At 41.2% G+C, this 27,427-nt stretch overlaps 1 protein-coding gene across 2 annotated transcripts; it reads left to right on the top strand.

The window, feature by feature from the left end:
- Positions 1 to 4,614: 4,614 nt before the first annotated feature.
- Positions 4,615 to 26,981, top strand: Tdrkh (tudor and KH domain containing). 2 transcript variants are annotated; one of them, XM_032897829.1, is made up of 14 exons: positions 4,615 to 4,704; positions 18,170 to 18,319; positions 19,052 to 19,158; positions 19,865 to 20,054; positions 20,942 to 21,081; positions 21,175 to 21,496; positions 23,260 to 23,420; positions 23,555 to 23,727; positions 23,875 to 23,939; positions 24,555 to 24,706; positions 24,850 to 24,951; positions 25,520 to 25,616; positions 25,996 to 26,087; positions 26,251 to 26,981. In XM_032897829.1, the coding sequence occupies exons 2-13, from the start codon at positions 18,196 to 18,198 to the stop codon at positions 26,043 to 26,045; spliced, it is 1,683 nt and encodes a 560-aa protein (XP_032753720.1). In that variant the 5' UTR covers positions 4,615 to 4,704; positions 18,170 to 18,195; the 3' UTR covers positions 26,046 to 26,087; positions 26,251 to 26,981. The 2 variants fall into 2 exon arrangements, with proteins under 2 accessions (XP_032753720.1, XP_032753721.1); XM_032897830.1 differs by lacking the exons at positions 23,260 to 23,420; positions 23,555 to 23,727; positions 23,875 to 23,939; ... (3 more) ...; positions 25,996 to 26,087; positions 26,251 to 26,981 and having other exon boundaries at positions 4,629 to 4,704; positions 19,865 to 19,954; positions 21,175 to 21,283.
- Positions 26,982 to 27,427: the final 446 nt, after the last annotated feature.

Below are 27,427 nucleotides of genomic sequence, written 5' to 3'. Positions count from 1 at the left end.
TAATTAATTTTAAAATGTTCCTGTGGTATGTAATTTTAGTTTTTAACTCCTACTCTGAACTTCCATTTCATTTCCTGACCTGCCCTCACCCACACTGGAGCTGGGCCTGTAAAGTAACCCTGTGCCCTTTAAAGCAATACTAGACATTATTCCTTGGATAGAAATACTCTACCTTCTGGCATTGAAACAATAGCTACAGTGGCTAACAAAATGGCTTGGCAGGTGATGGTGACTGCCACCAAGCCTGACAACTGACTTGATCCCCTGGACCTATAAGGTGGAAAGAAGAGCTCACTCTCACGAGTTGTTCTGTGCCTCAGTACCACAATGCATTCAAGAAAACATAAACACACACAAACACACTTTCTGACTGCCATAGTCACAACACACAACCTCACAACAAATAAACTAATTAAAAACAGGTAAAAATTTTAAAGGGTAAACTAGAGATAAATAGCTCCCCAATTAAGAGCGTTTGCTGCACTTCTAAAGAAACCAAATTTAGATCCCACCCAAATTCATATGAACATATCCATATATCCACAAAAATAAAATATTTTACACAGCATTCAAATACCTACGAATAATCTTAAGACACATGTAAGTTCTGCATGATGAAAACTTTAAGACACAACAATGGGACCTCAAGATGTAAACTTACAGGAAGATTCTAGATTATACAATAATACAACAATGTTCCTTTAATCTAAAAATATGTGATCGCAATACAAATAACATTAGCAATAAAACAGAAAAGCAAATTATGGAAAAATTTCACCATGTACACACTAAGAAGAATAAATAGGCACACTTTATATATATTAAGGCTTAATCTTGCTGAAATAATTCAAACAAAGGAAGCTAGACACAAAAGAGTGCATATTCTGAGACTCCCTCTGGAGGAGGGTAATGGCAGGGAGGGGCCCATCAGTGGCTTCTGGGACACTGGTAATATTGCTTCTTGCTTTGGTGCTCCTTACAAAAGATAATCCATTTTTGAAAAAAAAAAATATATATATAGTGGCCATATGGCAACACATACTTGTAGTTCCGGAACTCTTGAGGGTGAGGCAGGATTGCCTAGTGACTTCTGAGCCAGCCTGTGCTACAGAACAAGAGCCCATTACAAACCAACAAATTGTACATTTATCATTTGTACATGTACCATAAATTATTGTTTTGTTTCAAGACATATAGCATGTATTAGTGGTATTAGAATATGAATGTATCAATGGAGCAGAAAGCTTAAAGAGGGCTAGAGAGGTGGCTCAGCTGTCAAAAGTACTTGCTATCTCTGACAGAGGACCTGAGTCCTAGCATCCTCACGTGGCTCACCACCTTCTGACCCCAGTCCAGGGGATTTGGCACCTTTTTCTGGCCTCTTCATGAACCAGGATTGCACATGGTACATCCATATACATGAAGATAAAATACTCATACACAAAATAAAACAGACTCAAAGTCATAAGAATTTGAGTAGTATAAAGGTAGTATCCAAAAATGCAGAAAATACGAAAAGTTGGGAGGAACGAAGTTGTATATCTGTCTCACATCTTTATGCCATAATAAATTCAGAAGAGTCAAAAATTTATACATTCAAAAATACAAAATGTCTTTTTTTTTTAAGAAAAACAAGGGTTTTAAAAATAATTTTAAGAGGGTTGGGGATTTAGCTCAGTGGTAGAGCGCTTGCCTAGGAAGCGCAAGGCCCTGGGTTCGGTCCCCAGCTCCGAAAAATAGAAAAGTAAAAAAAAAAAAAAAAAAAAGTGTTGATAAATTCAACTGTATAAGAATTACTGGAACTGCAAAGATGGTTCAGTCAGTTAAAGGTCTGCTCTGTAAACAAAATGACCTAAATTGGGATTGGTGCACTCACATAAAAAGCTTGGGATAATGGTGGGTGCATCTGGGGAGTAGAGGGACAGGCTGGTCTCTGCAGCTCACTGGCCAGCTAGCCTGGCCTAAACACTAGTTCCAGGTTCAGTGAGAGACTCTGTCTGGTATTATTATGTTTTGTTTTTGTTGCTGTTTTGTTTTCTGAGACAGGATTTGCTGTGTAGCCCTGGCTGTATGGAACTCACTGTAGACCAGACTGGCCTCGAACTCAAATTACCTGCCTTTGCCTCCTGAGTGCTGGGATTCAAGGTGTGCACCACTATCTCCCCCTGGTTTGTTTGCTTGTTTGCTTGCTGATTGTTTGTTTGTTTTTAAGGTGGAAAATGATTGAGGGAGATGTTTGTGTTCTATGTTTGACCTCTGGATTTACACAAATGCACACACCCACAGAGCTATTATACAGCAAAAACATAAACAAAGTTTGAAATTACATAGAATGGGGGCTGGAGAGATTGCTTATCAGTTAAGAGCACTGGCTACTATTCTCTAGAGGACCCTGGTTCAATCCTCAGCACCCACATGGCAGCTCACAATCACTTGTCACTCCAGTTCCAGGGGATCAGACCTCTGTAGGCACCAGGCACACACATGGTGCACATATATGCATGTGGGCAAAACACTCATAATCATAAAAATAATAATTATTTAAATAAATACGAAAATGGAGTAAAATTGAAGAAGAGCGTGTTTCTAACGTATGTACGATGAATAAATATTAAGACTTAGTAAGTAGTAAAATATTAACAAAGCATGTAAACAACTTGCAAAAGGTACAACTGCACTTAAACACATTACATGCAGTCTTACTTATAGTAACTGAAAGGAAAACTAAAGTTGCAATGACATAGAAATTTCCATTATTGGATTGTCAAAAAAAAATCAAGCTGTGTAACAACATATGGTGTCAGTAAGCTATCAAACAAGTCCTTCTCATGCATGTCTGGTGGGTGCAAAACTTTTTAAACTTCTGTGGAAGGCAATCTGGCAATACTAAATCAAATCCTTTTCAAATATTGTCAGTTGAATAAAAACTGAAAAAAATGTTTGTGGAAAGATCTTTGCAAAGCTGTGTACACCCAAGTGAAATAACAAGGCACAATTCTTCGAGCTATTGTTTGTATCTGTATTTACCATGGAGATAGTCATCTAAAAGCAAAAGGAAGGTGAGCATGGTGATACATGCCCAAGTGCATCTCTGTGAATTTGAGTCTAGCCTGATCTACAAAGAGAGACTCTGTCTCAAAACAAAACAAACAAAACTGGTCCACACAGAGAGTTTCCAAGTCATCCGGGGCTATATAGAGATACCTTGTCTTACAAGTAAAAAATTTAAAAGTGCAAAGTGAAGTATGCTTAAAAGTAAAGGTTAAACACATCTTCTACATCCGTGTCATATCTTGAAATTTAACTAAGAGGAAGAAAGGTATGTTGCTATGAAAAGCTTACTAACATATAAAAAGGAAGTTATAAAATTGTCTGTATAGCATGTTTTCTACTATGTAAAAATATGGTGACATGTATTTTAAGTGTGGAAAATTTCCCAAGAAACTGGTCGTACTGATTGTCTCTGAAGGGACATTTTTCTGCAATAATCTTTTGTGACTTGTGAATCTTCTTGAAAGCGCATGTATTATTTATCCAAGTTTATTTATTTTTATTTTGGAATGACTAGAAGCCAAGCATGTTTGTAAGCCCGAGCTACTTAAGCGCCTGCTGAGCAAACAGAATTTGAGGACAGCCTGGACAACAGAGCAAGCCGGTCTCTAAAAATAACTAATAATACTAATAATAAAATAAAGGGGAAACTGACCCAAAGACATCTGAATGACCAGACACAATGTTGTGTTCACTCAACAAATGTTTACTGAGCGTTTATCATGCGCCAGGCTTGACACACGGTGGTGCAAAACATCTCTGGGAGACTCGGAGTGACTGTGCCCTCACAGCAGAGTAAAGGTGGTAGCAGGGCCAACCGTTCCTAACGGTTCGGGAACGACCCAGGCGGCGGCTGGAATTCAGTTTTTCAAGCAAACCGCTGCATGCCAAATCCTCCCGCTTCCGCAGGGCCACGGCCCGGGCCAGGGCAGGGGTCCCTGGTGCGCTCCTTCTGCAGCTCCCTTACCCGGGTGGTGGCCACAGTGACTTTCGGTCCACGTGGCGTGTGCAGCGCCCGCCCCCATTTCACTCCTTTAACATAGTTGCTTTCCTGTCCCCTGGCCAAGATGGGGGGTGGGAGGACGATCCAGGCAGAAAAATCTTAACAGATAAGTGGCGCCGCAATCGGGAGGTGGCTTCCCCCAAGGTTGCTGGCTGTGAAATGACTCTGTGGGATCCGGGACACCCACGAGTGACCCAACCCCCACCCCACCCACCTCGGAGCGCTGAAGTCCCTCGCGGCTTAAGGCCGCACAACCTCTTCTTCCAATTGCTTAGAGGAGGACCGAGGACTCCAGAAGCCTCTAATTAGCTATTTAATTCTCAGCAGGTGCAAGCTCCATTAACAGCATCAGCTTCCCCAGGCTTTAACTGGCTGCAGACGGGGGCCGGCTTGGACTGTCATCCGGGTAATTGGACTTTAGCGTGTCTCAGCCACGTCGCTCACAGCAGCCCGTAGAAGGATTGGCTGCGGCGGAGGAGCGCGATTGGTCAGACTTCAAAGCGAGCGTTGATTGGTGAGAACGTGCTACGGGGGCGGGGCAAGCGGCTAAAAAGCGGTCCGCTAGGCGGCTGCGCCGAGGGAGCGACGGGGCGGCGGCGGTGCGGGTGAGGTGCGAGGCGAAGCGCGCAGCGTGCAACTCTGGAGGAGCGGTAAAGGCGGGGCGCGAGAGGGGAGCCTGAGGTGTGGGAGAAGCAGAATGGTGGGGACACTGGCAATTGGAAGACAGAAGCGCGGAACTGAGGGTCGGGACGCTTGGGGGCGCGGGGCGAGGCCCCCGCGGATCACCGCCTGGGACAGCTAGCTGTGCTGGAACGTATTAACCAGACTCAGAACAAGGGCTCTGGGCTGGAGAGCTAGGCCCCCAGGATTGATAGGGCATTCGCCACAACTCTGCACTCCTAGACTGGCTGTCTTTGAAACGAGGGGCCGTTTATTAATGTGCCTTTTACCTTTCCCAACTTAATCCAGTGGCTGTTTGTAGCTGCAAGACATTTTGTTATCTTTTAGTGACAGGGTCTGTGACAAGCTGGTTTTGAACTCAAATTCCTCCAGCCTTTGCCTCTGCAGAGGTGGAAGTACAGGACAGGCCCGCACAACACTTTGGATTGTTTTTTCTGTCAATCTCCTTTCTCATTGGTTGGGTTTTAGTCTCTTGTAGTCTACCCAGACTTGCCATGAACTTGTCCTGTAGCCATCCTTAAAATGCTGCTCCTTCTACCCCCACCTTTCAGGTACTGGTATTTTGGGGATTGGATACCTGGCTTCCTCACCACCACCGCTCCCAGACAGGATTTCATGTCACCCAAGGTGGCCTTGTACTTGTTATGAATGAATTTGGCCTCTAGTTCTTTCTGCCTCCACCTCCTCTCTGTTGGGTTTATATGTATGTGCTGTCACAACAGACTCAGACCTCACTGGTGTTTTAAGTAAAATTCTGGTTGATTTGCTTGATTTGAATTTACTAACCTATCCCTTAAGATGTTATCACTTGGTAACTCACTTAGCACAGATTTACTTGTAATATCTGGTTAGATTTGCCTGTTGGTTCAAATGGATATCACCCAGCAAACCTGTCTTTGTCACAAGCATTTATCCTGTGATACACTCCCTCCACAAACATTGTCAGTGTTTTCTGACATACCATCTACCAGGTGTCCCATTCAGAACTTTGTAATTAACTCATTGACTGTGCCCTCTACTTTCCCATAAATCAATTCCCATAAATACTGTATTTGAACTACCAAATCCTACTCTGATTTTTCTACTATTGATACACGCTCTAGTTATCTATTGGTCTTTGTGCTCACTGTTACTGCTTTCACTTCATTATTCTCATAACAGACAGAGTGATTAATAAAGAATTACGGGGGCCAATAAAATGGTTAATGAAGCAAAAGGAAGCTTGATGCATCCAATCAGCAAAAATGGTGATTGAGTCTAGGAGAGAACCAACTCCACAAAATTGTCCACTGACTGTCACACTTCTGTCTTGGCACAGCAATGTCAAGAGAATTGATTCCCACATGTTATCTTCCAACCTCTGTATTCGTGCCAGAACACACACTTGCATGGACATAATTAAATGCAATTAAAAAACAGTTATAAGGGCAGGAGAGATGGCTCAGTGGTTAAGAGCACCGACTGCTCTTCTAGAGGTCCTGAGTTCAATTCCCAGCAACCACATGGTGGCTCACAACCATCTGTAATGAGATCTGATGCCCTCCTCTGATGTGTCTGAAGACAGCTACAGTGTACTTATATATAATAAATAATTTTTTTTAAAAAGGTATAAGCCTGAAATGTGCTGTGAAAGTAAGGATTTAGGAAATTTGGATGCAGATCCAGAAAAATATCAGATATTCTTGACTATGATTCTGATAGTTTCAAAACTAAAAACCTAGTGCTGTAGACCTCTATAAAGAGACACAATTATGACTGACCCTCAAAACAGTTAGTTTCCTTGCATATTCTAAAAATGATGGGCTAGTTATCTGATCTTAGGAAAGTCTTTTTATATTTCTAAGCCTCCATTTCCCCAGTTGTAATATGAGTGGAACAAAATAATCTTTTATGATCCATCCCAGTTCTAAAATTGATTTCTGTGCCATTTAATATGAATTATGACACCAAAAGTAGCATAAAAAGAGAACATGAAAATACATAGAGTGGGCTGGAGAGATGGCTGATTAGTTAAGGGCACTAACTGCTCTTCCAGAGGTCCTGAGTTCAATTTCCAGCAACCACATGGTGGCTCATTACCATCTCTAATGGGATCTGATGCCCTCTTCTGGTGTGTTTGACAGCTACAGTGCACTCATATAAATAAAATAAATCTTTTTTTTTTTTTAAGAAAATACATAGAGCTAGGTTTACTTTGATTTTTCCCCTAGGGTATACATACCTCCCTTGTCATCCAAAAAGTTCCTGGAAAGCAGCTAAGTTTTTCTCACCTGCTAGGTCCTCAAAACCAAGTTCACATAGGAACTCAATACTTATTAGTTTGAGTAAATTTGCAAGAGATAAATATGCTGTATCTTTTTCTCTAAGATTAATTTACTTTTATTTATGAATATGCATAGATGACTGGGGAGGCCAGAAAAGGGTGTGAGATCTCCTAGAGTTGGAGTTACCTGATGTGGGTGTGGGGATCAAATTGGGGACCTCTATAAGACCAGAAAACAAAACTTTAACTACTGAACTATTTCCGGCATCATGAGCTGTATCTTGAAATGATTTTCAATCCTGCCTTATCTAGGAAATAAACCTGTAAAGTTCTAACTTTGCTGTTTAACAGTTTTTGCATTGTTGTGTAATTACTTATTTTAGTATTTATTTCTCCTACTTAATGAATTTTATCAGAGCAGGAATTTTTAAAAGATTTTATTTTTATTCTCTGTGTGTGTTTACCTTTGTGCATGTTGGTGCACCATGGGTATGCAATACCTACAAATACCAGAACAGGATATTGGATCCTTTAGAGCTAGAATTACCAACTATAGTGAGCTGCTATGTCAATATTAGGAATCAAACCTGGATCTTCTGCAAGAGCAGCAAGTGCTTTTAAACACTGAACCATCACTCAAGCCCCCAGAGCGGAATTCTAATTCTTCCTTCTGCCTTCAGCATATGTAGCTCTTAACAAAATACTGGCAATATTTAACTGAACCAGGAACTAAAAGAACTAAAATCTTTTCTAGACATCCAAAATAAATTAACTCTTGATGTAGGAAAGTAGCAATTCGGAAGTTAATATGTTTGAAAATTATATAAGAATAAATCTCCTTTATGAAGCCAAACATGTTTCTTAATCTTGAATAAATATATAGGTGTTTATATAAGATCACACAAACTTTTGTGAAAACTTTTATTGCCTGTTGACTAACAGAGAAACTGTTGTTTTGGGGGAATGTACCCTAAAAAGGTAACAAACAACTTGAGGCCACATTAAATTCAACCCCTCTTTGCCCTAAAAGGCATGTAAGTAACTGGAGATGCGTGGTGTGGTGGGGAGCGTCAAAGGTGGTAGTAAATGCTTGTAACCCAACCACCAAGAGATTATGGCAGGAGGGTCAGGAGGTTAGACTAGCAGCTTAGGACCCTGTTTTCAAAGGGCGGTAAGGGAGGAGGGAGATGTGGTCGGTAGGAGAATGCTTCCATAGTGTCATCCATTCTTCCCTCAAAACTTTGAGTGTGAGTGAGTGTGAGTTAGAGAAAGCCAGTTCCCTCGGTGTTTCTAAAGTGATGTACTGAGTCTGCCAACCTACTTAACCAAATGGACAAGACACCTGCATAACCAAGGCATAAAAGGTTCTACTTTTTCCTTCAAGCCATAAAAGTCTTTCAAGAGGATAGATTAAATTTGTTTAAAACTACTAACTAGGGGGAAAAAAAAGATTTGTCAAGCCTCTAATAGAGTCTCTGAAGAATTTTTCCTGGTCAGTAAAGGTCTCCAAGGCCAGATGCAAGTGTTTATGCAAACTTCTGTGGTTGTGGGGGTGCTGGCGCTTTAGACCTTAAGCTAAGGGAATTCTACTATTAAGCTACACCTCCAGATGCAAATTGTAATACTGATAGGAAAATAAAAATCCATTTCTAATCTCTCTATCAGTTTGTTTCTGCTCCTGGGAGTGAGATTTCCTACTAGTCTCCTCTCTCTTGATTTTTTTTTTCTTCTGGGCTTTTAAGGGGAGCACATTTATATCAGTTTTATTGCAGAGTAGGTTCTGTATTAATGAATATGTTTTTAGCCTTACTTAGAACAAAAATTATTTTTTGAAGTTGAAGACATTCTCATTTTATATGTGCACATACCTATATGCATGTTTATGGGCACATGCTTATGTGTAGTTACTAATGCTTGTGAAAGCCTAAAGTTGATACCAAGTGTCTTTCTCAATTTCTGTTTCATTTATTGAGATAGGGTCCCTCACTAAACCCACAACTCACCAATTCTGCCTAGTCTAGGTAGCCAGTTAACATTAGGGATCCAGTCTTTGCCTCTGAGGCACTAGGATTGAAGTTAGCCACCACTTACGGGTTCTGAAAATCCATATTCTGGTCCTTGGGCTTGTACAGCAAGCATGTAGCATTTCCCCAACCCAACATTTTCATTATTATCTGGGTTGAATTTTTATACCTGGAGGCAAATTATAACAAATTACATTTACTCATGCTTAAGAAGTTTTCATCATGACCTGGTATAGTGGTACATGCCTTTAATTCCAGCACATAGAGGAAGAAGCAGGTGGATCTCTTGAGTTTTAGGGCAGCCTGGTTTACATAGTGAATTCCAGGCCAGCCAAGGCTATATAATGAGACCCCTGACTCAAAATACACACACACACACACACACACACACACACACACACACACACACACACACACACACACACACACACAGTGTTTGAGTTTAGTTTTCTTTAAGGCAGAGCCTCTCCGTGTAGCCCTGGCTGATATTCAACTGCAGTCATTCTGCCTCAGACTCCCAAGTGTTAGGAATGCAGGAGTATGCCACCTAGCCTGGACACATTATGTTTTGTACTACTGTATCATAATATCTAGAATGGATATTGTTTAATTTTTATCATCTATAATGTTTTCTACAAGTGTTTATTAATTTTTGAATAGAATTTGATCAAAATAAGTCATTATATACTATTATCCTGAAAGTTTAAGTAAAGGGAAAGAATCTTCTGAAATCACTTAACAAGACTTTTCATGAGCAAATAATAACTCAAACTTTAGGGTGATAGGTTACATAAGCTTTTCAGGTAGATGTGTACCTGTAAAAGTGAGGTTATCACTCCTTACCTTCAAGATTATATTAATACTGAATACTGTATATAAAATGACTGGGATAGTAGATTCTCAGCACATTTATTTTTTAATCTTTGTGTTCCTAGTACCACAGTAGTATCTAGCACATAGCAGTGATTAATGTGCTTAAACTGCACTGGCAAAGCACAGTAGTTTAGAGGAAGCAGGATAACAGACAGGTGCTGTGGTGGAGTAGTGTGAATACATCAGCCAGCACTAGGAACCCCTGAGGCTTCAGAAGAGGTAGTGTTAAAGATGAGACTTGAAAGAACAGAGCTTTGATAGAGACACTAGGGAGGCTGAGAAGACTAAAAAGAAGCAGATGCACGTCAGAGGGAGATATAGAAATAGATCCTGTTTTCATAGCAAGTACCGAGTAAGAGTATGAGGCTACGAAGATGTGAGGCAAAGATCAGACCACAACATATCTTTCATCCCATTAAGGAATTTGCATTTAAGCAACTGAGAGCCACATTAAAAAATTAAGAAAAATTGTATTCATTCAATAAATGTTGGTTGGATATTATATGCTAAGCACTGAAGAAGGAAAGTAAAATTGTACTTTTGAGGAATTCATATTCTTATATAGAGATGAGAAATAATCTTGCAAGTTATTAAATAACTTTTAATCATAGCAATATGGAAAACTACTGGAATGTTGTGAGAGGAAACATTACTTGAAGCTTTCTAGCTTTGAAGATAACTGAAAGGATGATAGCAGATATGGTGTTATAATTAAGCAATTGTATTAATATAAATATAATTTCACACATACTGAGAATTGAACTGTGGGCCTTGAACATTCTAGGAAAGTACTGTACCACTGACCTACATCCCAGCCTCATACAGTGTTATAGAGCAGAAGAATAAAAAGTGGTCAGGGTAGAGTGAAAATGTTACTGACAGCTGGGTGTGGTGGCAGATAACCTATCCACTTAGGATGCTGGGATGGGAGGATCACAAACCCATCCTGAGCTACTTAGTTCTATGCCAACTACCTAACAAGGCACCCTGCCTTAGAAAAGAAAAAGAAAAGCAAAATGGGTAGATACAAACCCGTAGTTTAGAATGAAATTTCAAAGTAGATCTACAAACTGGGGAGTTATCAGACCATAGATGGGATCTAAAGTCATTAATGAAACTTGGTGAGAACACCCAGGAAGTGAGGTAGAGCACAGAATTAGGGAAAGAGATGGGTTCCTGGGACACTCCAGTATTTGGAGGTTTAAAGACAGGTAGACAGAGAAGGAACTGCTAAACAAGACTTGAAATATCAACCAGAAATGGAGATTAAAAACCAAAAGTCTATACTATTGGAAAAGCCACATGAAGAAGATGCTTTAGAAAAGAGGATACTCCAGTGAACGTGATTGTTGGGGGGAGGGCGGTAATGGGGGGAGGATGGGGAGGGGAACACTCATATAGAAGGGGAGGGGGGGGTTAGGGGGATGTTGGCCCGGAAACCGGGAAGGGGAATAACAATCGAAATGTAAGTAAGAAATACTCAAGTTAATAAAGAAAAAAAATTAAAAAAAAAAGAAAGAAAGAAAAGAGGATATTGCAGGCCTAGTGGTATAGGCCCATAGTTCAGCTGTTTGGGAGGCTGAGATAGTATAGACTCAAGGTTTCACTGGGCCACAGAATGAGTTTGAGTTTAAGGCCAATTTGGATAATTTAGTGGGAGCCTGTAGTGATAACTCAGGAATTTTGGTGTCTTTAAAAAACAGATAAATATAAGAATATGCTTTCATTTTATTCCCAGATGTGAGGGTGTGAGGCACTTCAAAGCAGCTGACTACAATTTGCCTGACATGTACCATGTTTTTGCCAGCTGCAGACATTGTATGACATTTGGAATTCTGGGAATTTTTCAAAGGGTATATAAATGATAGGGCCCCTATAGATGGGGTTGGTGGTTATTGGTTGTTCTAGGGGGCTGGTTGCAGTTTGTTAGTAATTAAAAAAAACTAGAGAAATTAGATTCAAGGACCCCCTCTTCCTCTCCCTCTCTTCCCCTCTCCTGTTCTCTCCATCTGTCTCCCCCTCTCTTCCCTTTCCCTTCTATCCTTATTTCTTTTCTATCTAGTGATAGGAGGTGAAATGGGGTGGGGGCAATAAAGGGTGGGAAAAAGAAGACCTCACAAAGTAGCAAAGACCAGCTACAGACCCTTTGAAAACATTTTACAGACTGGAAGGCATGAACATGCTGCACACCTATAATCCAGCAGTTGAGAGACTGAGGCAGGAAGGTCCTCAGTTCAGGACCAAGCTGGGCTACAGAGGGACCAGGGTCAAACAAGTAAGATTGGGGATATAGTAGTAGAACATTCCCCGCAACATATGGGATTCAGGGAGGGAGGGAGAGAGGGAGAGAGGAGGGAGGAGGGAGGATGGGTAGCTTGTAAGGCCCACTGCCTACCTACCATCTGAGTTCCTAGGGGGGGGAAAGGACAAAGAAAAGAGGATATCACAAGCTATACTAGCCACTGTGGCAAAGTCAGGTAATGAGAACTGAAAATTGATCTTTGCATTTAGCAGTGCAATTGCTGGTGACCTTGATGAGCAATGAGAGGGTATTCAAGAAGAGAAAAAAAAGGACAGATATGTAACTACCTTTGTGGTCTTATGCAAAACAAAAGGAAAGGGGAAATGGAACACATTTGGGGGAAATAAGACTCAAAATGGAGTTTCTTTAAGAGAGGAGAATGTTGTGGGACTGAAGAGACAATGGCTCAAGAGTTAAGACCCAAGTTTGGTTCCCAATACTCATATCAGGTACCTCAACTGATAGGTGATATAGGTGCCTGAAACTCTACCTATAGAAGATCTAGTGTTTATGACCTCCTCGGATACATGCACACATGTAATTAAGATATTTAAAAAAAAGAGTTCAAGGCTGACTTCAGCTACATGAAACCCTGTCTAAAAAGAGAAGAGAATGAAAGAGTAGGGATGGAGATGGAAGCATTAGAAAACTGAGATACTCTGAAGCAATTATGAGAGTTTAGACATGTGGAATAAGAAATTGTAGTGGGGGAGATATTTGATGGGCAGTAAACTTAGGTACAGTCAGATTCATAGCAAAGCTAGGAAGAAAGCTAAATGAGATCTGAAGTGGGACAGGCGAGCGCTGTGGGAATTTTTAGGCTGTAGGTAGCAATTGAAGCTATGTCAATGAAGTTACCTAAAAAGAGCAGTAACATTAGCAGGGTAGAGAAGGCACTGAATGACATAAGTCCCACACGCAGAAAGACCCTGCTAGGCAGGAAAACAACACACAGAAGGGTGTAGAAACGGAGGGATTTTTGTAAGGAGTAGCTGCCTTGCTGCTGTTGCAGAGTGGTACGGTAAAGCTTCATACAGGTCATCTGGGTTAACCTGGGAAGTTCTGGTGAAGAAGCTTAGTAGAGCTCCATTTTACTCTTGGTTGCGCAGTAAAAAAGAAGGCAGATGGTGGCCGAACAGATGGCTCAGTGGTTAAGAGCACTTGTTGCTTTTACAAAGAACCAGGGCTAAGTTTCCAGCACCTACATGCTGGCTTACAACCAACTGTAATGCCAGCTCCAAGAAATCAGATACCCTCTTGTGGCCTCCACAGACAGGTACTTGTACTCACATGGTGCTTAAGCATGGAGGCTCTCAATAATAGAAGGAGGAGGAGGAAAAGGAGAAGGGAGGAGGAGGAAGAGGAAGACAAATAGAAATCAGATGCAGTGAAGCTAAACAAAGACTATGCCTCAAACAAAAGTGTCAAGACCTTTACTGGACATAAAATGACTCTCATTGCAGACCACAGCTTCTGGAAAGGCCCAAAAATATAAATAAGAAATTTTAAGTATTCACTGTGAAATCTAACTATGGATTTTTTTCAGTCTTAAATATTCTATTTGATATTGTACATAAACCACACCACATACCAAAAAGCAGCATCTTATGACAGGAAATTTTAATTAGCATCATAAACAGTTGCCTCCTGGTGTTTAGCCACTGCCTGAAACAGGCAGATGAACACAAACTGAAATACAGGTGGCTTTTGCTTGGTTCTGAGACAGTGGATTTCCCCAGTTTTAAAGCATATTCAAGTGCTCAGTTATATAATTCTAAATATAAAACCATCCAGTGAGTGATGCCTCCATCTTTCTAGAACATTGAACATTACTAATTAAGTCCAATCCTATCTTGAGAAAGGAAGAACAGTGATAGTATTTATGCATCTGGAATTGTTATTTTTAAAAAGATCACTTCCAGTTTACTACAAGTTACTTTTACTTAAATTAGTAAACCATCTGGTAAGAACATTGTTATGTTACTGTCAGTAATTATGATCTGTGTTATAGGGTATGAATTAAATTATGGTACACATTAAAAGCCAGGAGACATTTGTTTTGTAATAAGGCAGTGGAATGACTTGTTAATAGCCTTTTCAAGATAAGTTATTAGGTCTGCCTTTTCTCCCTTCTTAATACCAGTGAAGATCCCCCCCACCCAGGGATGTACATTTTGGGATTCTCCAAATACTCCATCAGTGTATCTTTTCCCAAGACGGTGCCTTTGTTCTTGTTGGCATCTGTGTAAGAGGCTCCAGCAGCCTGACCTACAGCCCAGACAGACCACAGGGGTTTGGACCAGTCTTATGCTTGCCTCCTCCCTTCCACAGTGTGACACTAGGCACACTTCTGAACAAAAATCTTCTTGCCTTTCTCAACAGCACCCATTTTTACTTGACTCTCAGCTCTCGACACCACAAATGCCCTGTCCCAAAGATGGACGTCCTGCTCTCTACTATATGTGTTTTTTTTTTATTCTTAATTTTTTCATTTCTTTGTATTTTTAAATTTACTTATTTTTACACTCCAGATTTTATTCCCCTCCCAAACCACCATGCCCCACTCCACTGTTCCCCATCCCATACCTCCTCCCCATCTCACTCCCCCAGTCTCCACAAGGATGTCCTCACCCCACCAGACCTCTAAACTCCCTGAGGCCTCCAGTCTCTTGGGGGTTAGGTGCATCTTCTCTGACTGAACTTAGACCCGGGAGTCCTTTGCTGTATATGGGCTGGAGGCCTCATCTCAGCTGGTGTATGCTGCCTGGTTGGTGATCCAGTGTTTGAGAGATCTCAGGGGTCCAGGTTCATTAAGAATGCTGGTCCTCCTGCAGGGCTGCCCTCCTCCTCCTCCTCCTCAGCTTCCTCCAGCTTTCCCTAATACAACCAGAGGAGTCAGCAGCTTCTGCTCATTGTTTGGTGCACACATCTGCTTCAGAGTCTTTCAGCTGCTTGCTGGGTCTTTTGGAGGGCATTCATGATAGGTCCTTTTTCGTGAATGCCCCATAGCCTCAGTAATGATGTCAGGTCTTGGGGCCTCCCCTTGAGCTGGATCCCACTTTGGGCCTGTGGCTGGACCTTCCTTTCCTTTTCCATTTCCATTCCTGCATTTCTTTCAGACAGGAAAATTTATGGGTCAGACCTTTGGCTGTGGGATAGCAACCCCATCCCTCACTTAATGCCCTGTCTTTCTGCTGGAGGTGGGTTCTGTAAGTTCCCTCTCCCCAGGGCATTTGATCTACCTTCCTCTCCCCCTTGAGTCCTGAGGATCTCTCACTTCCCAGGTCTCTGGTAAATTCCCAACCTCCTTCCATCCGATGTGGCCTGTTTCCATTCTTTCTGCTGGTCCTCATCAGGGCTTCAGTCCTTTTCCCCCACCAACATCCCCTTTCCCTCGCCTGTCCCTCCCTCCCTACTCCCTTGTGGTTGCTTTCCTTTCCCTCCCAAGTAGGACTGAGGCATCCTCACTAGAGCCCTGTAGCTCGTTGACCTTTTCGAGTTCCTGTGGACTGTATCTTGGGTATTCTGTACTTTTTTTTTTTTTTGCTAATATCAACTTATTAGTGAGAACATGTGTATGTCCTTTTGGGTCTGAGTTACTTCACTCAGGATGATATTTTCTAGTTCCATCCATTTGCCTGCAAAACTCAGGATGTCCTCATTTTTAATAGCTGAGTAGTATTCCAATGTGTAAATGAACCACATTTTCTGTATCCATTCTTCTGTCATGGGACATCTGGGTTGGTTCCAGCTTCTGGCTATCACAAATAAGGCCACTATGAACATAGTGGAACATGTGCCCCTGTGGCATGATGGGGCATCTTTTGGGTATATTCCCAAGAGTGGTATTGAGGGTCTTTAGGTAAGTCTATTTCCAATTTTCTGAGGAACCTCCAAATTGATTTCCAGAGTGGTTGTACCAGTTTGCAATCTCATCAGCAATGGAGTAGTATTCCTCTTTCTCCACATCCTGCCAACATGTGTTGTCACCTAAGGTTTTGATCTGAGCCATTCTGACTGGTGTAAGGTGGAATCTCAGGGTAGTTTTGATTTGCATTTCTCTGATCACTAAGAACTTTGAACATTTCTTTAGGTGCTTCTCAGCCATTCAAAATTCTTCTGTTGTGAATTCTCGGTTTAGTTCTATACCCCATTTTTTTATTGGTTTTTTGTTTTTTTGTTTTTTTTGTTTGTTTGTTTTTTTGTTTGTTTGTTTGTTTGTTTGTTTGTTTTGGGGGGGTTGGCTTCTTGAGTTCTTTATATATTTTGAATATTAGCCCTCTATGGGATGTGGAGTTAGTGAAGATTTTTCCCAATCTATAGGATGTTGATTTGTCTTATTGACTATGTTCTTCCCTTACAGAAGCTTTCCAGTTTCTTGAGGTCCCATTTATCAATTCTTGATCTTAGAGCATGAGCCATTGGAGTTCTGTTTAGGAAATTTCCCCTGTGCCAATGAGTTCAAGACTCTTTCCCACTTTCTCTTCTATTAGATTCAGTGTATCTGGTTTTATGTTGAGGTCCTTGATCCACTTGGACTTGAGCATTGTGCATAGTGACAAATATGAGTCTATTTTCATTCTTCTACATACAGACAGCTAGTTAGACCAGCATCATTTATTGAGGATGCTTTCTTTTTCCCATTGCATATTTTTGGCTTCTCTGTCAAAGATCATGTATATGCAAGTGTGTGATTTATTTCTGGATCTTCAGTTCTATCCCACTGATCTACCTGCCTGTCTCTGTACCAATACCAAGCAGTGTTTATCACTATTGCTCTGTAGTAGAGCTTGAGGTCAGAGATGGCGATTCCCCCAGACATTCTTTTATTGTTAAGAATTGTTTTTGCTATTCTAGGTTTTTTGCCTTTCTGGATGAATTTGAGAATTGCTCTTTCCATGTCCTTAAAGACTTGTTTTGGGATTTTGATGGGGATTGCATTGGATTTGTAGATTGCCTTTGATAGGATGTTCGTTTTTACTATGTTAATTCTGTCAATCCGTGAGCATGGGAGATCTCTCCATTTTCTGAGATCTTCGATTTCTTTCTTGAGAGACTTGAAGTTCTTATCATAAAGATCTTTCACTTGTTTGGTTAGAGTTACCCCAAGATATTTTATATTATTTGTGGCTGTTGTGAAGGGAGTTGTTCCCCCAATTTCCTTCTCAGCCTGTTTATCATTTGTATAAAGGAAGGCTACCAATTTATTTGAGTTAATTTTATATCCGGCCACTTTGCTGAAGTTGTTTATTAGCTGGAGAAGTTCTCTGGTAGAATTTTTGGGGTCGCTTACATATACTATCATGTCATCTGCAAAAAGTGATACCTTTTATTTCTTCTTTGTCAATTTGTATCCCCGTGATCTCTTTTTGTTGTCTTATTGTTCTAGCTAGCATTTCGAGTACTATATTGAATAGATATGGGGAGAGTGGTTATCCTTGTCTTGTCCCCAATTTTAGTAGGATTGCTTCAAGTATCTCTCCATTTAATTTGATATTGGCTGTTGGTTTGAAGTAATAGTTTAATAATAGTTCTCCTTCAGAAAAAAGTGAAATGTGTATTTATATAGTTTCATGTACCTTAACGAATATTTTTAAAAGTACCCTGAAACTTTTCCCGTGAAATAGTAGGGGTTTTTTGTTTTGTTTGTTTGTTTACTGGAGCTTTTGAAATGGACAGTAGTATTTTTCTTTCATTCATTCTTTTATTCTATTTGTTGTTGTTTTTGAGACAGGGTTTCTCTCAATGTATCCCTGGCTGTCCTGGAACCTGCTCTGTAGACCAGGCTGGCTTCAAAAGATCCATCTGCCTCTGCCTCCCAAGTGCTGGAATTAAAGGGATACAACACCACTGCCTGGCTTAGTGGAGTTTTATGTTTGTTTTTGTTTTCCAATATAATTGTGTTCTCATTTCTCTCTTCCAACCAGACAAGTGGCAAGAAAAAAGAAACCTTCTTAATTTGTTTGTTTCAGGATGTTAAGTCAGAGTACAGCAGAAAATGTCCACCGAACGAACTTCCTGGACAAACCTGTCCACTATTCAGAAAATAGCCCTGGGCCTGGGAATTCCAGCAAGTGCAACAGTTGCCTACATCCTCTATCGTCGATATAGGGAAAGTAGAGGTATGTGCTGACCCATGCTGTGCTTACGATAATATCCCATCTCCTTCTTTGTTAAGTTGAAGTGAAAACTTTACTTGCCACAACAGTACTGTTTGTTAAAATATAGCTGGTTTTCTGTGAGAAAATATGTCATTTCTTTCTTTGTTATTAGAAAGCTAGCTTATAAATAGAACTCATGATATCATTGACTCTTCCCCCATACAAAACCAACTATGTGGTTTTTGAATATATACTCATTCTGCTGCTTCTCTCCAGCTGTCAGATGCTAGGCAGCAGCTGAACCTAGAGAACAGATTTCAAAGAAGTAACTAGTCTAAAAATAAGTTTTTAGACTAATGAAAGTCAGAAAAGAAAACCTTCACTATTCTATAAAAGTCATGTCTTAGAATAGCATCCTAAAAACTCAAAATTTTATTCTCCAGAATCTTTTCCCATATTAACATCTGAAATAGTATCCCAAAGAAAATGCCAAGTTGTCTTTGGAGGAGGGCAAGTAGAGTAATGGGAATTGAAATTCCCTCTGTGTACACACTGGACCCTTACCTCTGAGCTATACATCCATCCCAGCTCTGGTCTTTTGGAACCTTCTAATTCACACTTGCTTGCTATGTCTTGCACTGTGGTAAGAGCCACAGTTTGTCTCTAAGATTTAGTGTCTCTGACAGCCTGATTCAGGGGAGGGACAGTAGTAGCTTTAGCATATTTAAGTCTGGTCTGTCATGGTCTGCACAGAAGAGAGATTGACATTTGTTGGAGAAGATGACATTGAAATAGAGATGCGAGTTCCCCAAGAAGCTGTGAAGCTCATCATTGGTCGACAAGGAGCCAATATTAAACAGGTAAGTGTGTGAGCAGGCTGATGGCTTTTCCAGGCATCAAATCTATTTATTGACTCCTTGTTTCCTTCCTCTGATCACATTTTACAGAATACCCATGATACACATATTTTTAAAATAAAAAAATTCAGGAACTTACTAAGCTAACTGCATGTTTTCCTTTTAAATATGAAAAATTCTCAGATGGTAGATGACTAAGCTTGAAATGGTATTTGATTGGATGATTCGTAACTTGATATAGCAGGAATATTTTCATTAGGTAGTTAATGAGCTTCCATTAAATGACAATAATGAATTGTTGCCTAGATATTCTCCCATCTTCCATTGTTCAGTTGAAATGTCAAGAAAGCAAAATATTTTTGCTGGGAATGTGGGTCATTGGTAAAGTACTTACCAACATTGGGAGGATTGGGGTTGGTTCCAGAGAGGGGGTGGGAGGAAGGAGGATATTTTTATTTGTTAATCCAAACAAAATTAAAGAGCCAACAGATGTAATCACAGAGAGAAATGGTTTTAAATTAACTACTATGTGGATTACCTTTGTTGCTAAGTTTAAATTATAAATACAAATAAATGAAGGCCATTAGTAGTTTCTTGATTTAGCTGAGGCTTATGGCCAGCTCCACCTGTCTCCCCAGAGTTTGATGGAGTGTCCTTAGCTAGTCCCAGATTGAACTTCTCTAAAGTGTATGTCTCCTTCTCTCTGTAGCTGCGGAAGCAGACAGGTGCTCGGATTGATGTGGACACGGAGGATGTAGGCGATGAGCGGGTGCTGCTGATCAGTGGTTTTCCTGTTCAGGTGTGCAAGGCCAAAGCAGCAATCCATCAAATCCTGACAGAGAACACCCCAGTGTTTGAGCAACTCTCTGTCCCCCAGAGATCTGTGGGCAGAATCATAGGTACCACTGGACAGCTTCCTCTGCTGCTTGCTTTATTCTTTACCTTTGCCTGTCTTTTCCACATCCCTGGCCTCCCCTTCACTTTATTAGGGAAAAAAAAGACACACTTAGTTCAGAACTTTACTTTGTTTCAAAACTGGTGTTACTAAAAAAAAAAAAACTCAAGAAGCAGTATGATCAGAGTCTTTCAAACAGGTTTGTATGGATCTGCAACTCCATGAATAAAGGAACCTGCTGCCCAAGCCTGATAACCTGAGTTCCATCCTGGCCCCACACGGTGGGAGGAGAGAACCCAGTCATCCTCTGACCTCCACACACACTCTCGTCCACACACACACACACACACACACACACACACACACACACACACACACACACACACACACACAGAGAGAGAGAGAGAGAGAGAGAATAATAAAGACTTAATATTTTTAAAATAGGCTTTTATACGGATGCTAGAGATGCCCAGAGCACCCTAGACTTTTGAAGACAGTGATCCAGAGAGTACCTGGTATGCTTTTCCCTGGACCATTCTTAGAGTGATGCTATTAGAGACAAAGAAATATCCTGTCCTGAGTCCAGGATTCTGATACACCCTATACCATGTGTCTTACAGATGAAAATAATATAGTTGCTTTGTAGCCAGAAAGTAGAAATGACTTGAAGTTAATCTATCCAAAGCATAAGTTTAAATAAAACAGTTTAAATAGAGTCTATATTCTCTTCTCCTGTAGTTATTTCAGTAGCTCCTTATTTCCCATTTACTGTCTTACATTCTATCACATTGCTCTGGACCTACTCCTTTGTGTAATGTGCACAAAGCAGTGGTTTCTCCTACAGTGATTGTTGGCCTAGAAGAAAGGACAAGTTTTTCTGTATTACTGTAGGGAGAGGCGGTGAGACCATTCGTTCTATCTGTAAGGCTTCTGGAGCCAAAATCACTTGCGACAAGGAATCAGAGGGAACATTACTACTCTCACGACTTATAAAAATCTCAGGAACACAGAAGGAAGTGGCTGCAGCCAAGGCAAGTATACCTGAGAATAAGGGTGACTATCTGGCCATCCTGTCAGTACCTACACAGACTACACAGAAGTGACCCCTCTCTTGTTTCCTACAGCATCTGATACTGGAGAAAGTTTCAGAAGATGAGGAACTTCGGAAGAGAATTGCCCATTCTGCAGAAACCAGAGTCCCCCGAAAGCAGCCAATCAGCGTGAGAAGAGAGGAAGTGACAGAGCCTGGTGGAGCTGGAGAAGCAGCTTTATGGAAAAATACAAATTCTAGCATGGGACCAGCTGCACCCCTGGAAGTTCCTCTCCGCAAAGGAGGTGGTGATATGGTTGTTGTAGGACCAAAAGAAGGTTCCTGGGAGAAACCTAATGATGACAGCTTTCAGAATTCTGGTGCCCAGAGCAGTCCAGAGACGTCTATGTTTGAAAGTATGTAATGAAGAGGAGCCTATTAACCATATGAAAGACAGGAATACTGGATTTAACTGGCCTAAAATAGGAAACAATTAAAAATTCTGTTTTTGTGATTTTCATCTCTGTCATCATAGATAATGCCTTTCTGGTAATATTTTACTTAGATTAATACCAAACATTAATAATAAATTTTGAGTACAGCTAGTAAAGGAAAATAAGGTAGAAATATGTTGACAAAGGAAACATCTGAGTAATTCATCAAATAATTAAATTTTTATTATATCCTCTTTCTACACATATTTTGTGTATGTGTGCATGTGTGTGTATGTGTATGAACCCCTGTGTGTATGCACGTGTGCGTGCATGCGTGTATGCATGCATATGCTGTGTGCTATGTGTGTCCATGCAGATATGGGATGGGGTGTATCCACATGAGTGCATGTATACATGTGCACAGAGGCTAGAGATCAGCTTTTCATGTTGCTCCCCAAACCACTCACCTTTTTTCAGACAAAGCCTCTTCACTGGGATCTAGGGCTTGCTGATTGGACTAGGCTGACTGGCCTCCGAGCCTCAGGGACCCCCCATCTGTGCCTCTCTGGCACAGAGGTTGGGATTACAAGCATGTGCTACCATACCCTGATTTTTATGTGGGAGCTGGGGATAGTCCTCATACTTGCATGGCAAGTACTTAACCAAGTACCATACTTTTTTTTTCTTAAACACTGATTTTAAATCATAATTTTACTTTGTCTTGAGAAACTTCGTGAGTATACAATATTTCTTGCTATTAAAGTTCCCCTGTGCTCCCCAATACATTTTCCTCCCAACTTTATTTTTTTATAATCCCTATGTTCAATTAGTGCTACCCATATTTGTATGAATGTGGGGCCATCCACTGGGGCTTGGGTAACCTTTGAGTGGCTACATTCCTAAAGAGAAGTGACTCTCTGTCCCCCAGCATCCAACAACTGCCAATATGTCCTCAGCTAGTCATAGGGCCTCAGGAGCCCCTCCCTGATCCATGCTGGGATTATAACTGGCTTGATCTTATGCAGGTAACCACAGCTTCTGTGAGTTCATGTGTGCAACCACCATGTAATATCCAAAAGACTCATTTTACAACTCCTCATACTCTGGTTCTTAAATTCTTTCTGTCCCCTCATTCATGGTATTCTCTGAGCCTGGGTAGAAGGTGGGGATTGGGGTTGCTGTAGATCTCCCATTTGTTGCTAAGCACTCATATATCTAGACATACTTTTTGCATAAGAAATTCTCAGCCCAGTTTTTATGTTACCCTTCTCATTACAGTTTCTAAATGTCATTGAAGAATGAAATGGCCATTGGCTTCCTCTTCTATGTAAAGGTGCTAGCTTGAACAAGAAAGGGCAGAGCCCCTAAAGATATTAATGGACTTGCCTAGGTTCACATAATCCACCCCTGGTAGAATAGAATCTGGAACGAGCAGAATTGATATCTGTGTACTTTTTTATTGATTCTGCCAAACCTAACAGATAGAGGCTTAACCTTCACTGTAACTGATGCCTCATTTGAGTACATGGAGAATGATAGTGTAAACCTAGTTACATAGACAGGCATAGACAATAACTTAGTATGTTTCTTCAGGACACTTGTATGAGCCACCAAGTTGTCTCTCTAACCATTTCTAAAATGGTAAACAGCCTCTGGGTATTTGAGTCTTTCATCCCCCTGTTGCAGTCTCCCCATTCCAATCAAAGATGGTACTGATATGGTCACCATCCTTACCCTGTGTTCAGTTCCCAGTCCTGACTTCAGTTTCCATGCTGATGAGTACCTAGAAGTCTACGTTTCTGCTTCTGAACACCCTAACCACTTCTGGATCCAGATCATTGGTTCCCGCAGCCTACAGTTGGATAAACTTGTCAGTGAGATGACCCAGCACTATGAGAATAGTCTGGTGAGTTGACATAGGGAGAAAGCTAGTCTGGGGCTTTTTTTTTTCTCTGTAATATGTTCTCTTCCTTCTGTTATTCTGTTTGTTAGCTACCACTTCGAGATAACCCCCTCTCGACCTCCTGTCCCCGCATACAGCCTGAAGACCTGACTGTGCATGTAGGAGACATTGTAGCAGCACCCTTATCTACAAATGGTTCCTGGTATCGAGCCCGGGTTCTGGGAACCTTGGAAAATGGAAACTTGGACCTCTACTTTGTTGACTTTGGAGATAATGGAGATTGCCCACTAAAGGATCTCAGGGCTCTCAGGTGGGTGCAGAAGCCAGTATGGAATCTGCCAGAATCCCAGCTGTTGGCTCACTCCTGGCCATAAAGTTGTGAGCTATTGGATATCATGAGGATTTAGAAGGGAACACGTGATACCTGGGATTCTAATTTCAATTTCTTTGACTTTAGGAGTGACTTTCTAAGCCTCCCATTTCAAGCAATAGAATGCAGTCTGGCACGGATTGCCCCCTCAGGTAAACCAGTCATGCCACCTATTGATTTTAACTCCTCATGAATAACTTTCATACAGCACATAAAAGGAACTCACATATTCCCAAGCTTGTGAAGTTTGAAGACTCGGGTGCCTTTTCCTTATCAGCACTAGGAAGTACAGACACTTGCCTGGCAGCAGTCAGATGCCACCCACCAGAGCACATAAGTGTATTTCTGGGAAGAAAATTGTAGTTTCGGGCTGGAGAGATGGCTCAGGCGGTTAAGAGCACTGACTGCTCTTCCAGAGGTCCTGAGTTCAATTCCCAGCAACCACATGGTGGCTCACAACCACCTGTAATGGAGATCTGATGCCCTCTTCTGGTGTGTCTGAAGACAGCTACAGTATACTGACATACATGAAATAAATAAATAAATCTTTTAAAAAAAAAAAAAGCAGAATACAGCAGAGAAGTGAGGAACAGAGAGCCAAAGAGAACAGATTTGAAAAACAAAAACAAACAAAAAACCAACAAAAAAAAGAAAAGAAAATTGTAGTTTCACTTTCTTTCCAGGCTGTATTCCTGTTCCTACCAGCACTGACCTACTCTTACCTGCTCTGAGGCTCAGCCCCCTTTTCCCCTACGATCTTTTCCCAGGTGAAGAGTGGGAAGAGGAAGCTCTAGATGAGTTTGACAGACTCACTCACTGTGCTGACTGGAAGCCCCTGGTGGCCAAGATTTCTAGCTATGTACAGACTGGAATTTCAACTTGGCCAAAGGTCTATTTATATGATACCAGCAATGGGAAGGTAAGGGTGAGGTTCGTACACTGCTTACTGCATCATCCATCCGTGTTTTCTGTCCCAGAAACCCTTACCTGATAACACTTCTACTTTGGAATATCTGCTAACCATCATCCCATTGTAAGAGAACATTTATTTTTCATTTTCAGAAACTTGATATTGGGCTAGAATTAGTTCGTAAAGGATATGCAGTTGAACTTCCTGAAGACATGGAAGAAAATAGAACTGTCCCAGATATGTTGAAGGACATGGTAAGTCATTGTCATTTAAGTGCTTCTTCCAGAAAAGTCTAATGCATAGAGGCATAATGAAAGTGTGTGGCCATAAAGTTTTATACCATATGCATGCAGTGCCTGAGGAAGCCAGAAGAGGGTTTTGGATCCCCTGGATTTGGACTTAACAGACAGTTTTAAGCTGCTGGAAAGTGCTGGGAACTAAACCTGGGCCATCTGGAAGAACAGTACTGTTAGCCTCTGTGCCATCTCCATAGCTCTAACTATCTTTTAATCGTGTGTGTGTGTGTGTGTGTGTGTGTGTGTGTGTGTGTGTGTGTGTGTGTGTGTAAGCCAGTTGTGTGAGTACCCACGAAAGCAAGAGGTGTTGAATCTCCTGAAGATGGAGTGACAGCAGATTGTGAGTCATTTAACATGGGCTGGGAGTCTGTCTTAAGGTTTACTTCATTTCCCAGGCTGACTAAAAATGTGATTAAAGACATCATCTTTCTCAGCAGCCAAAACTGTCTTAACCAATACCTATAATCAAAATGATAGGCCGCTAGTCAAGATACTCTTTACTTTTTCTCTTTGCCCATGCCATAAGGCCACAGAAACAGATGATTCTCTTGCAAGCATACTCACTGAGACAAAAAAGAGCCCTGAAGAAATACCACATACCCTGTCCTGCCTCAGCTTATCAGGTATAAACAGCGATAATTTCATACAACATCTGTGAAAATTACCTTTTCTTAGTCTGTTCTGGGACTGGGGAATGTGGCTTGGTTGATAGAGTACTTGACTAGCATGCTCAAAGCCGTGGATTATATTCCCAGCTGAGTATGACATACTTAAGAGAGGGACATAACCTATAATTCATCTGGTGAGTGGAGGGAGGGGTATCACAAGGTCATGGTCATACTCAGCTGCATAGGGAGTTTGAGGCCAGCCTACACTCCATGAGATCCTATCTAAAACAGAAAACCACTTGGCTCTTAAGACAACCACCCATTTTTCTCCTGAGCCTCACTAGCAGTGCCTACTAGAATAAGGTGATCTTACTTCCTCATTTCTGCTCGGTAGAAGCTGCCTCTATGTCTGGTGATGATAACCTTGAAGATGACTTATTCTGAAATTTGGGCTTCAGCTGCTGGATCAGCCATCTGCTTTGCTGTGTGAGTGGTGCTGTCATCTATCTGTAGCAACAGGAAAGTAGTGGGGGTGACAACACCCTCTTCCCTGTGCTCCTACGTGTGTACATTTCTCTGCCGCATCTTTGATGCAGCTTAACCTGCTCTCAGTCCGTTTACAATTTTTCTGTCTCTGTGTCTTTGGCAGGGTGTGGTGCCAGGAGAGAGGAGTCTATGATAAGAGATCCATGAAGTTCTTTACTTCACATGGTATGACTTGCTGTGGATCAGATCCATTTCCATTCCGTTGGACTTACCAGAAAGTGACAGACCGAGACAAATGGAACCAGATTTCTCCACTTCACTCCTCTGGTTCCTCCCCTATCTTTCAATGCTGGAATGCTGCTGTATAATTCCCAGCCTCTTCATAGCAGGTTCAGTTCCCTGCCAGTGATAATTTGCATTACTGCTAGGCTATGGTTTTTTTGTGGGGTTTTTTTTGTATGTTTTGTTTGTTTGTTTTTTGAGGCTGGGAAACAGCCAAGGTTCGGGCATTGGAAGTGAGGATTCTGCAGATTTCTGACTCACCTTATTAGTGACTATAGTTATAGGAAGTATTGGTGGACTCAGAAGACTGCAGTTGTCAGGAGATAAGGCAAAAATCAGCATAAATATATTTAAAAGCCTCATGGGAGGGGAAGAGTGCGCTACCTCTCACTCTCAGTTGCTGGGGCTGTTGGAGACAGGCGTGATGAAGCAGTCCTCCAGCTGTTTCTTTGTGAACTTTAGTTAAAGTACAACTAGAAAACGCAATCTAGGAAATGTTGTAAACTGCAAATATGTGTCTGTGTATACACACAACTAGAAAAAGAATGAATGTATAGTTCTGCTTAAATAATTTGGGGAATTGTTTGCTAAATAAAGTTCTCAAAAAAACTTCTCTACAACCACATACTCAGTCACAACTTGGAAGTATGGCTATGGGTAAAGTCTCTTCTGAGTAAGCCTTGGTAGTAATTGCCAGCACTTCACATATGGAGGCGTCTTGAAACAAATGTCATTCCCATACAGCATTCACACTCTTCCCCTAAAGTCACTGCAGAAGTTCACTGCTCCCTCAGAACCATAACTAGGTTCAGCTGTGTACACAAGACCTCCTTACACTGTAAGAGAAGGCCTGTATTAAGATTCTAGAAGTCTGGGTTCTAGAAGCAAGCCTTCACTACAAACTTACCTTCCTTCTGGCATCTTTCCATTGCTGACAGTACTGCAAGCACCACAGAGACTGCTGGCACACTTTATTAGACACGAATGCAGTGATAGAGCAAAGGAACTGGAGGAGCGAAAGTTAAAGGCTATGCCTGAGGGGTTGGGGATTTAGCTCA

The sequence above is a fragment of the Rattus rattus genome, chromosome 3 (assembly GCF_011064425.1).
Source record: "Rattus rattus isolate New Zealand chromosome 3, Rrattus_CSIRO_v1, whole genome shotgun sequence".
Taxonomy (NCBI): domain Eukaryota; kingdom Metazoa; phylum Chordata; class Mammalia; order Rodentia; family Muridae; genus Rattus; species Rattus rattus.
Note: the sequence above shows the minus strand (reverse complement) of the source record. Positions and strands in the feature narration are given on the sequence as shown.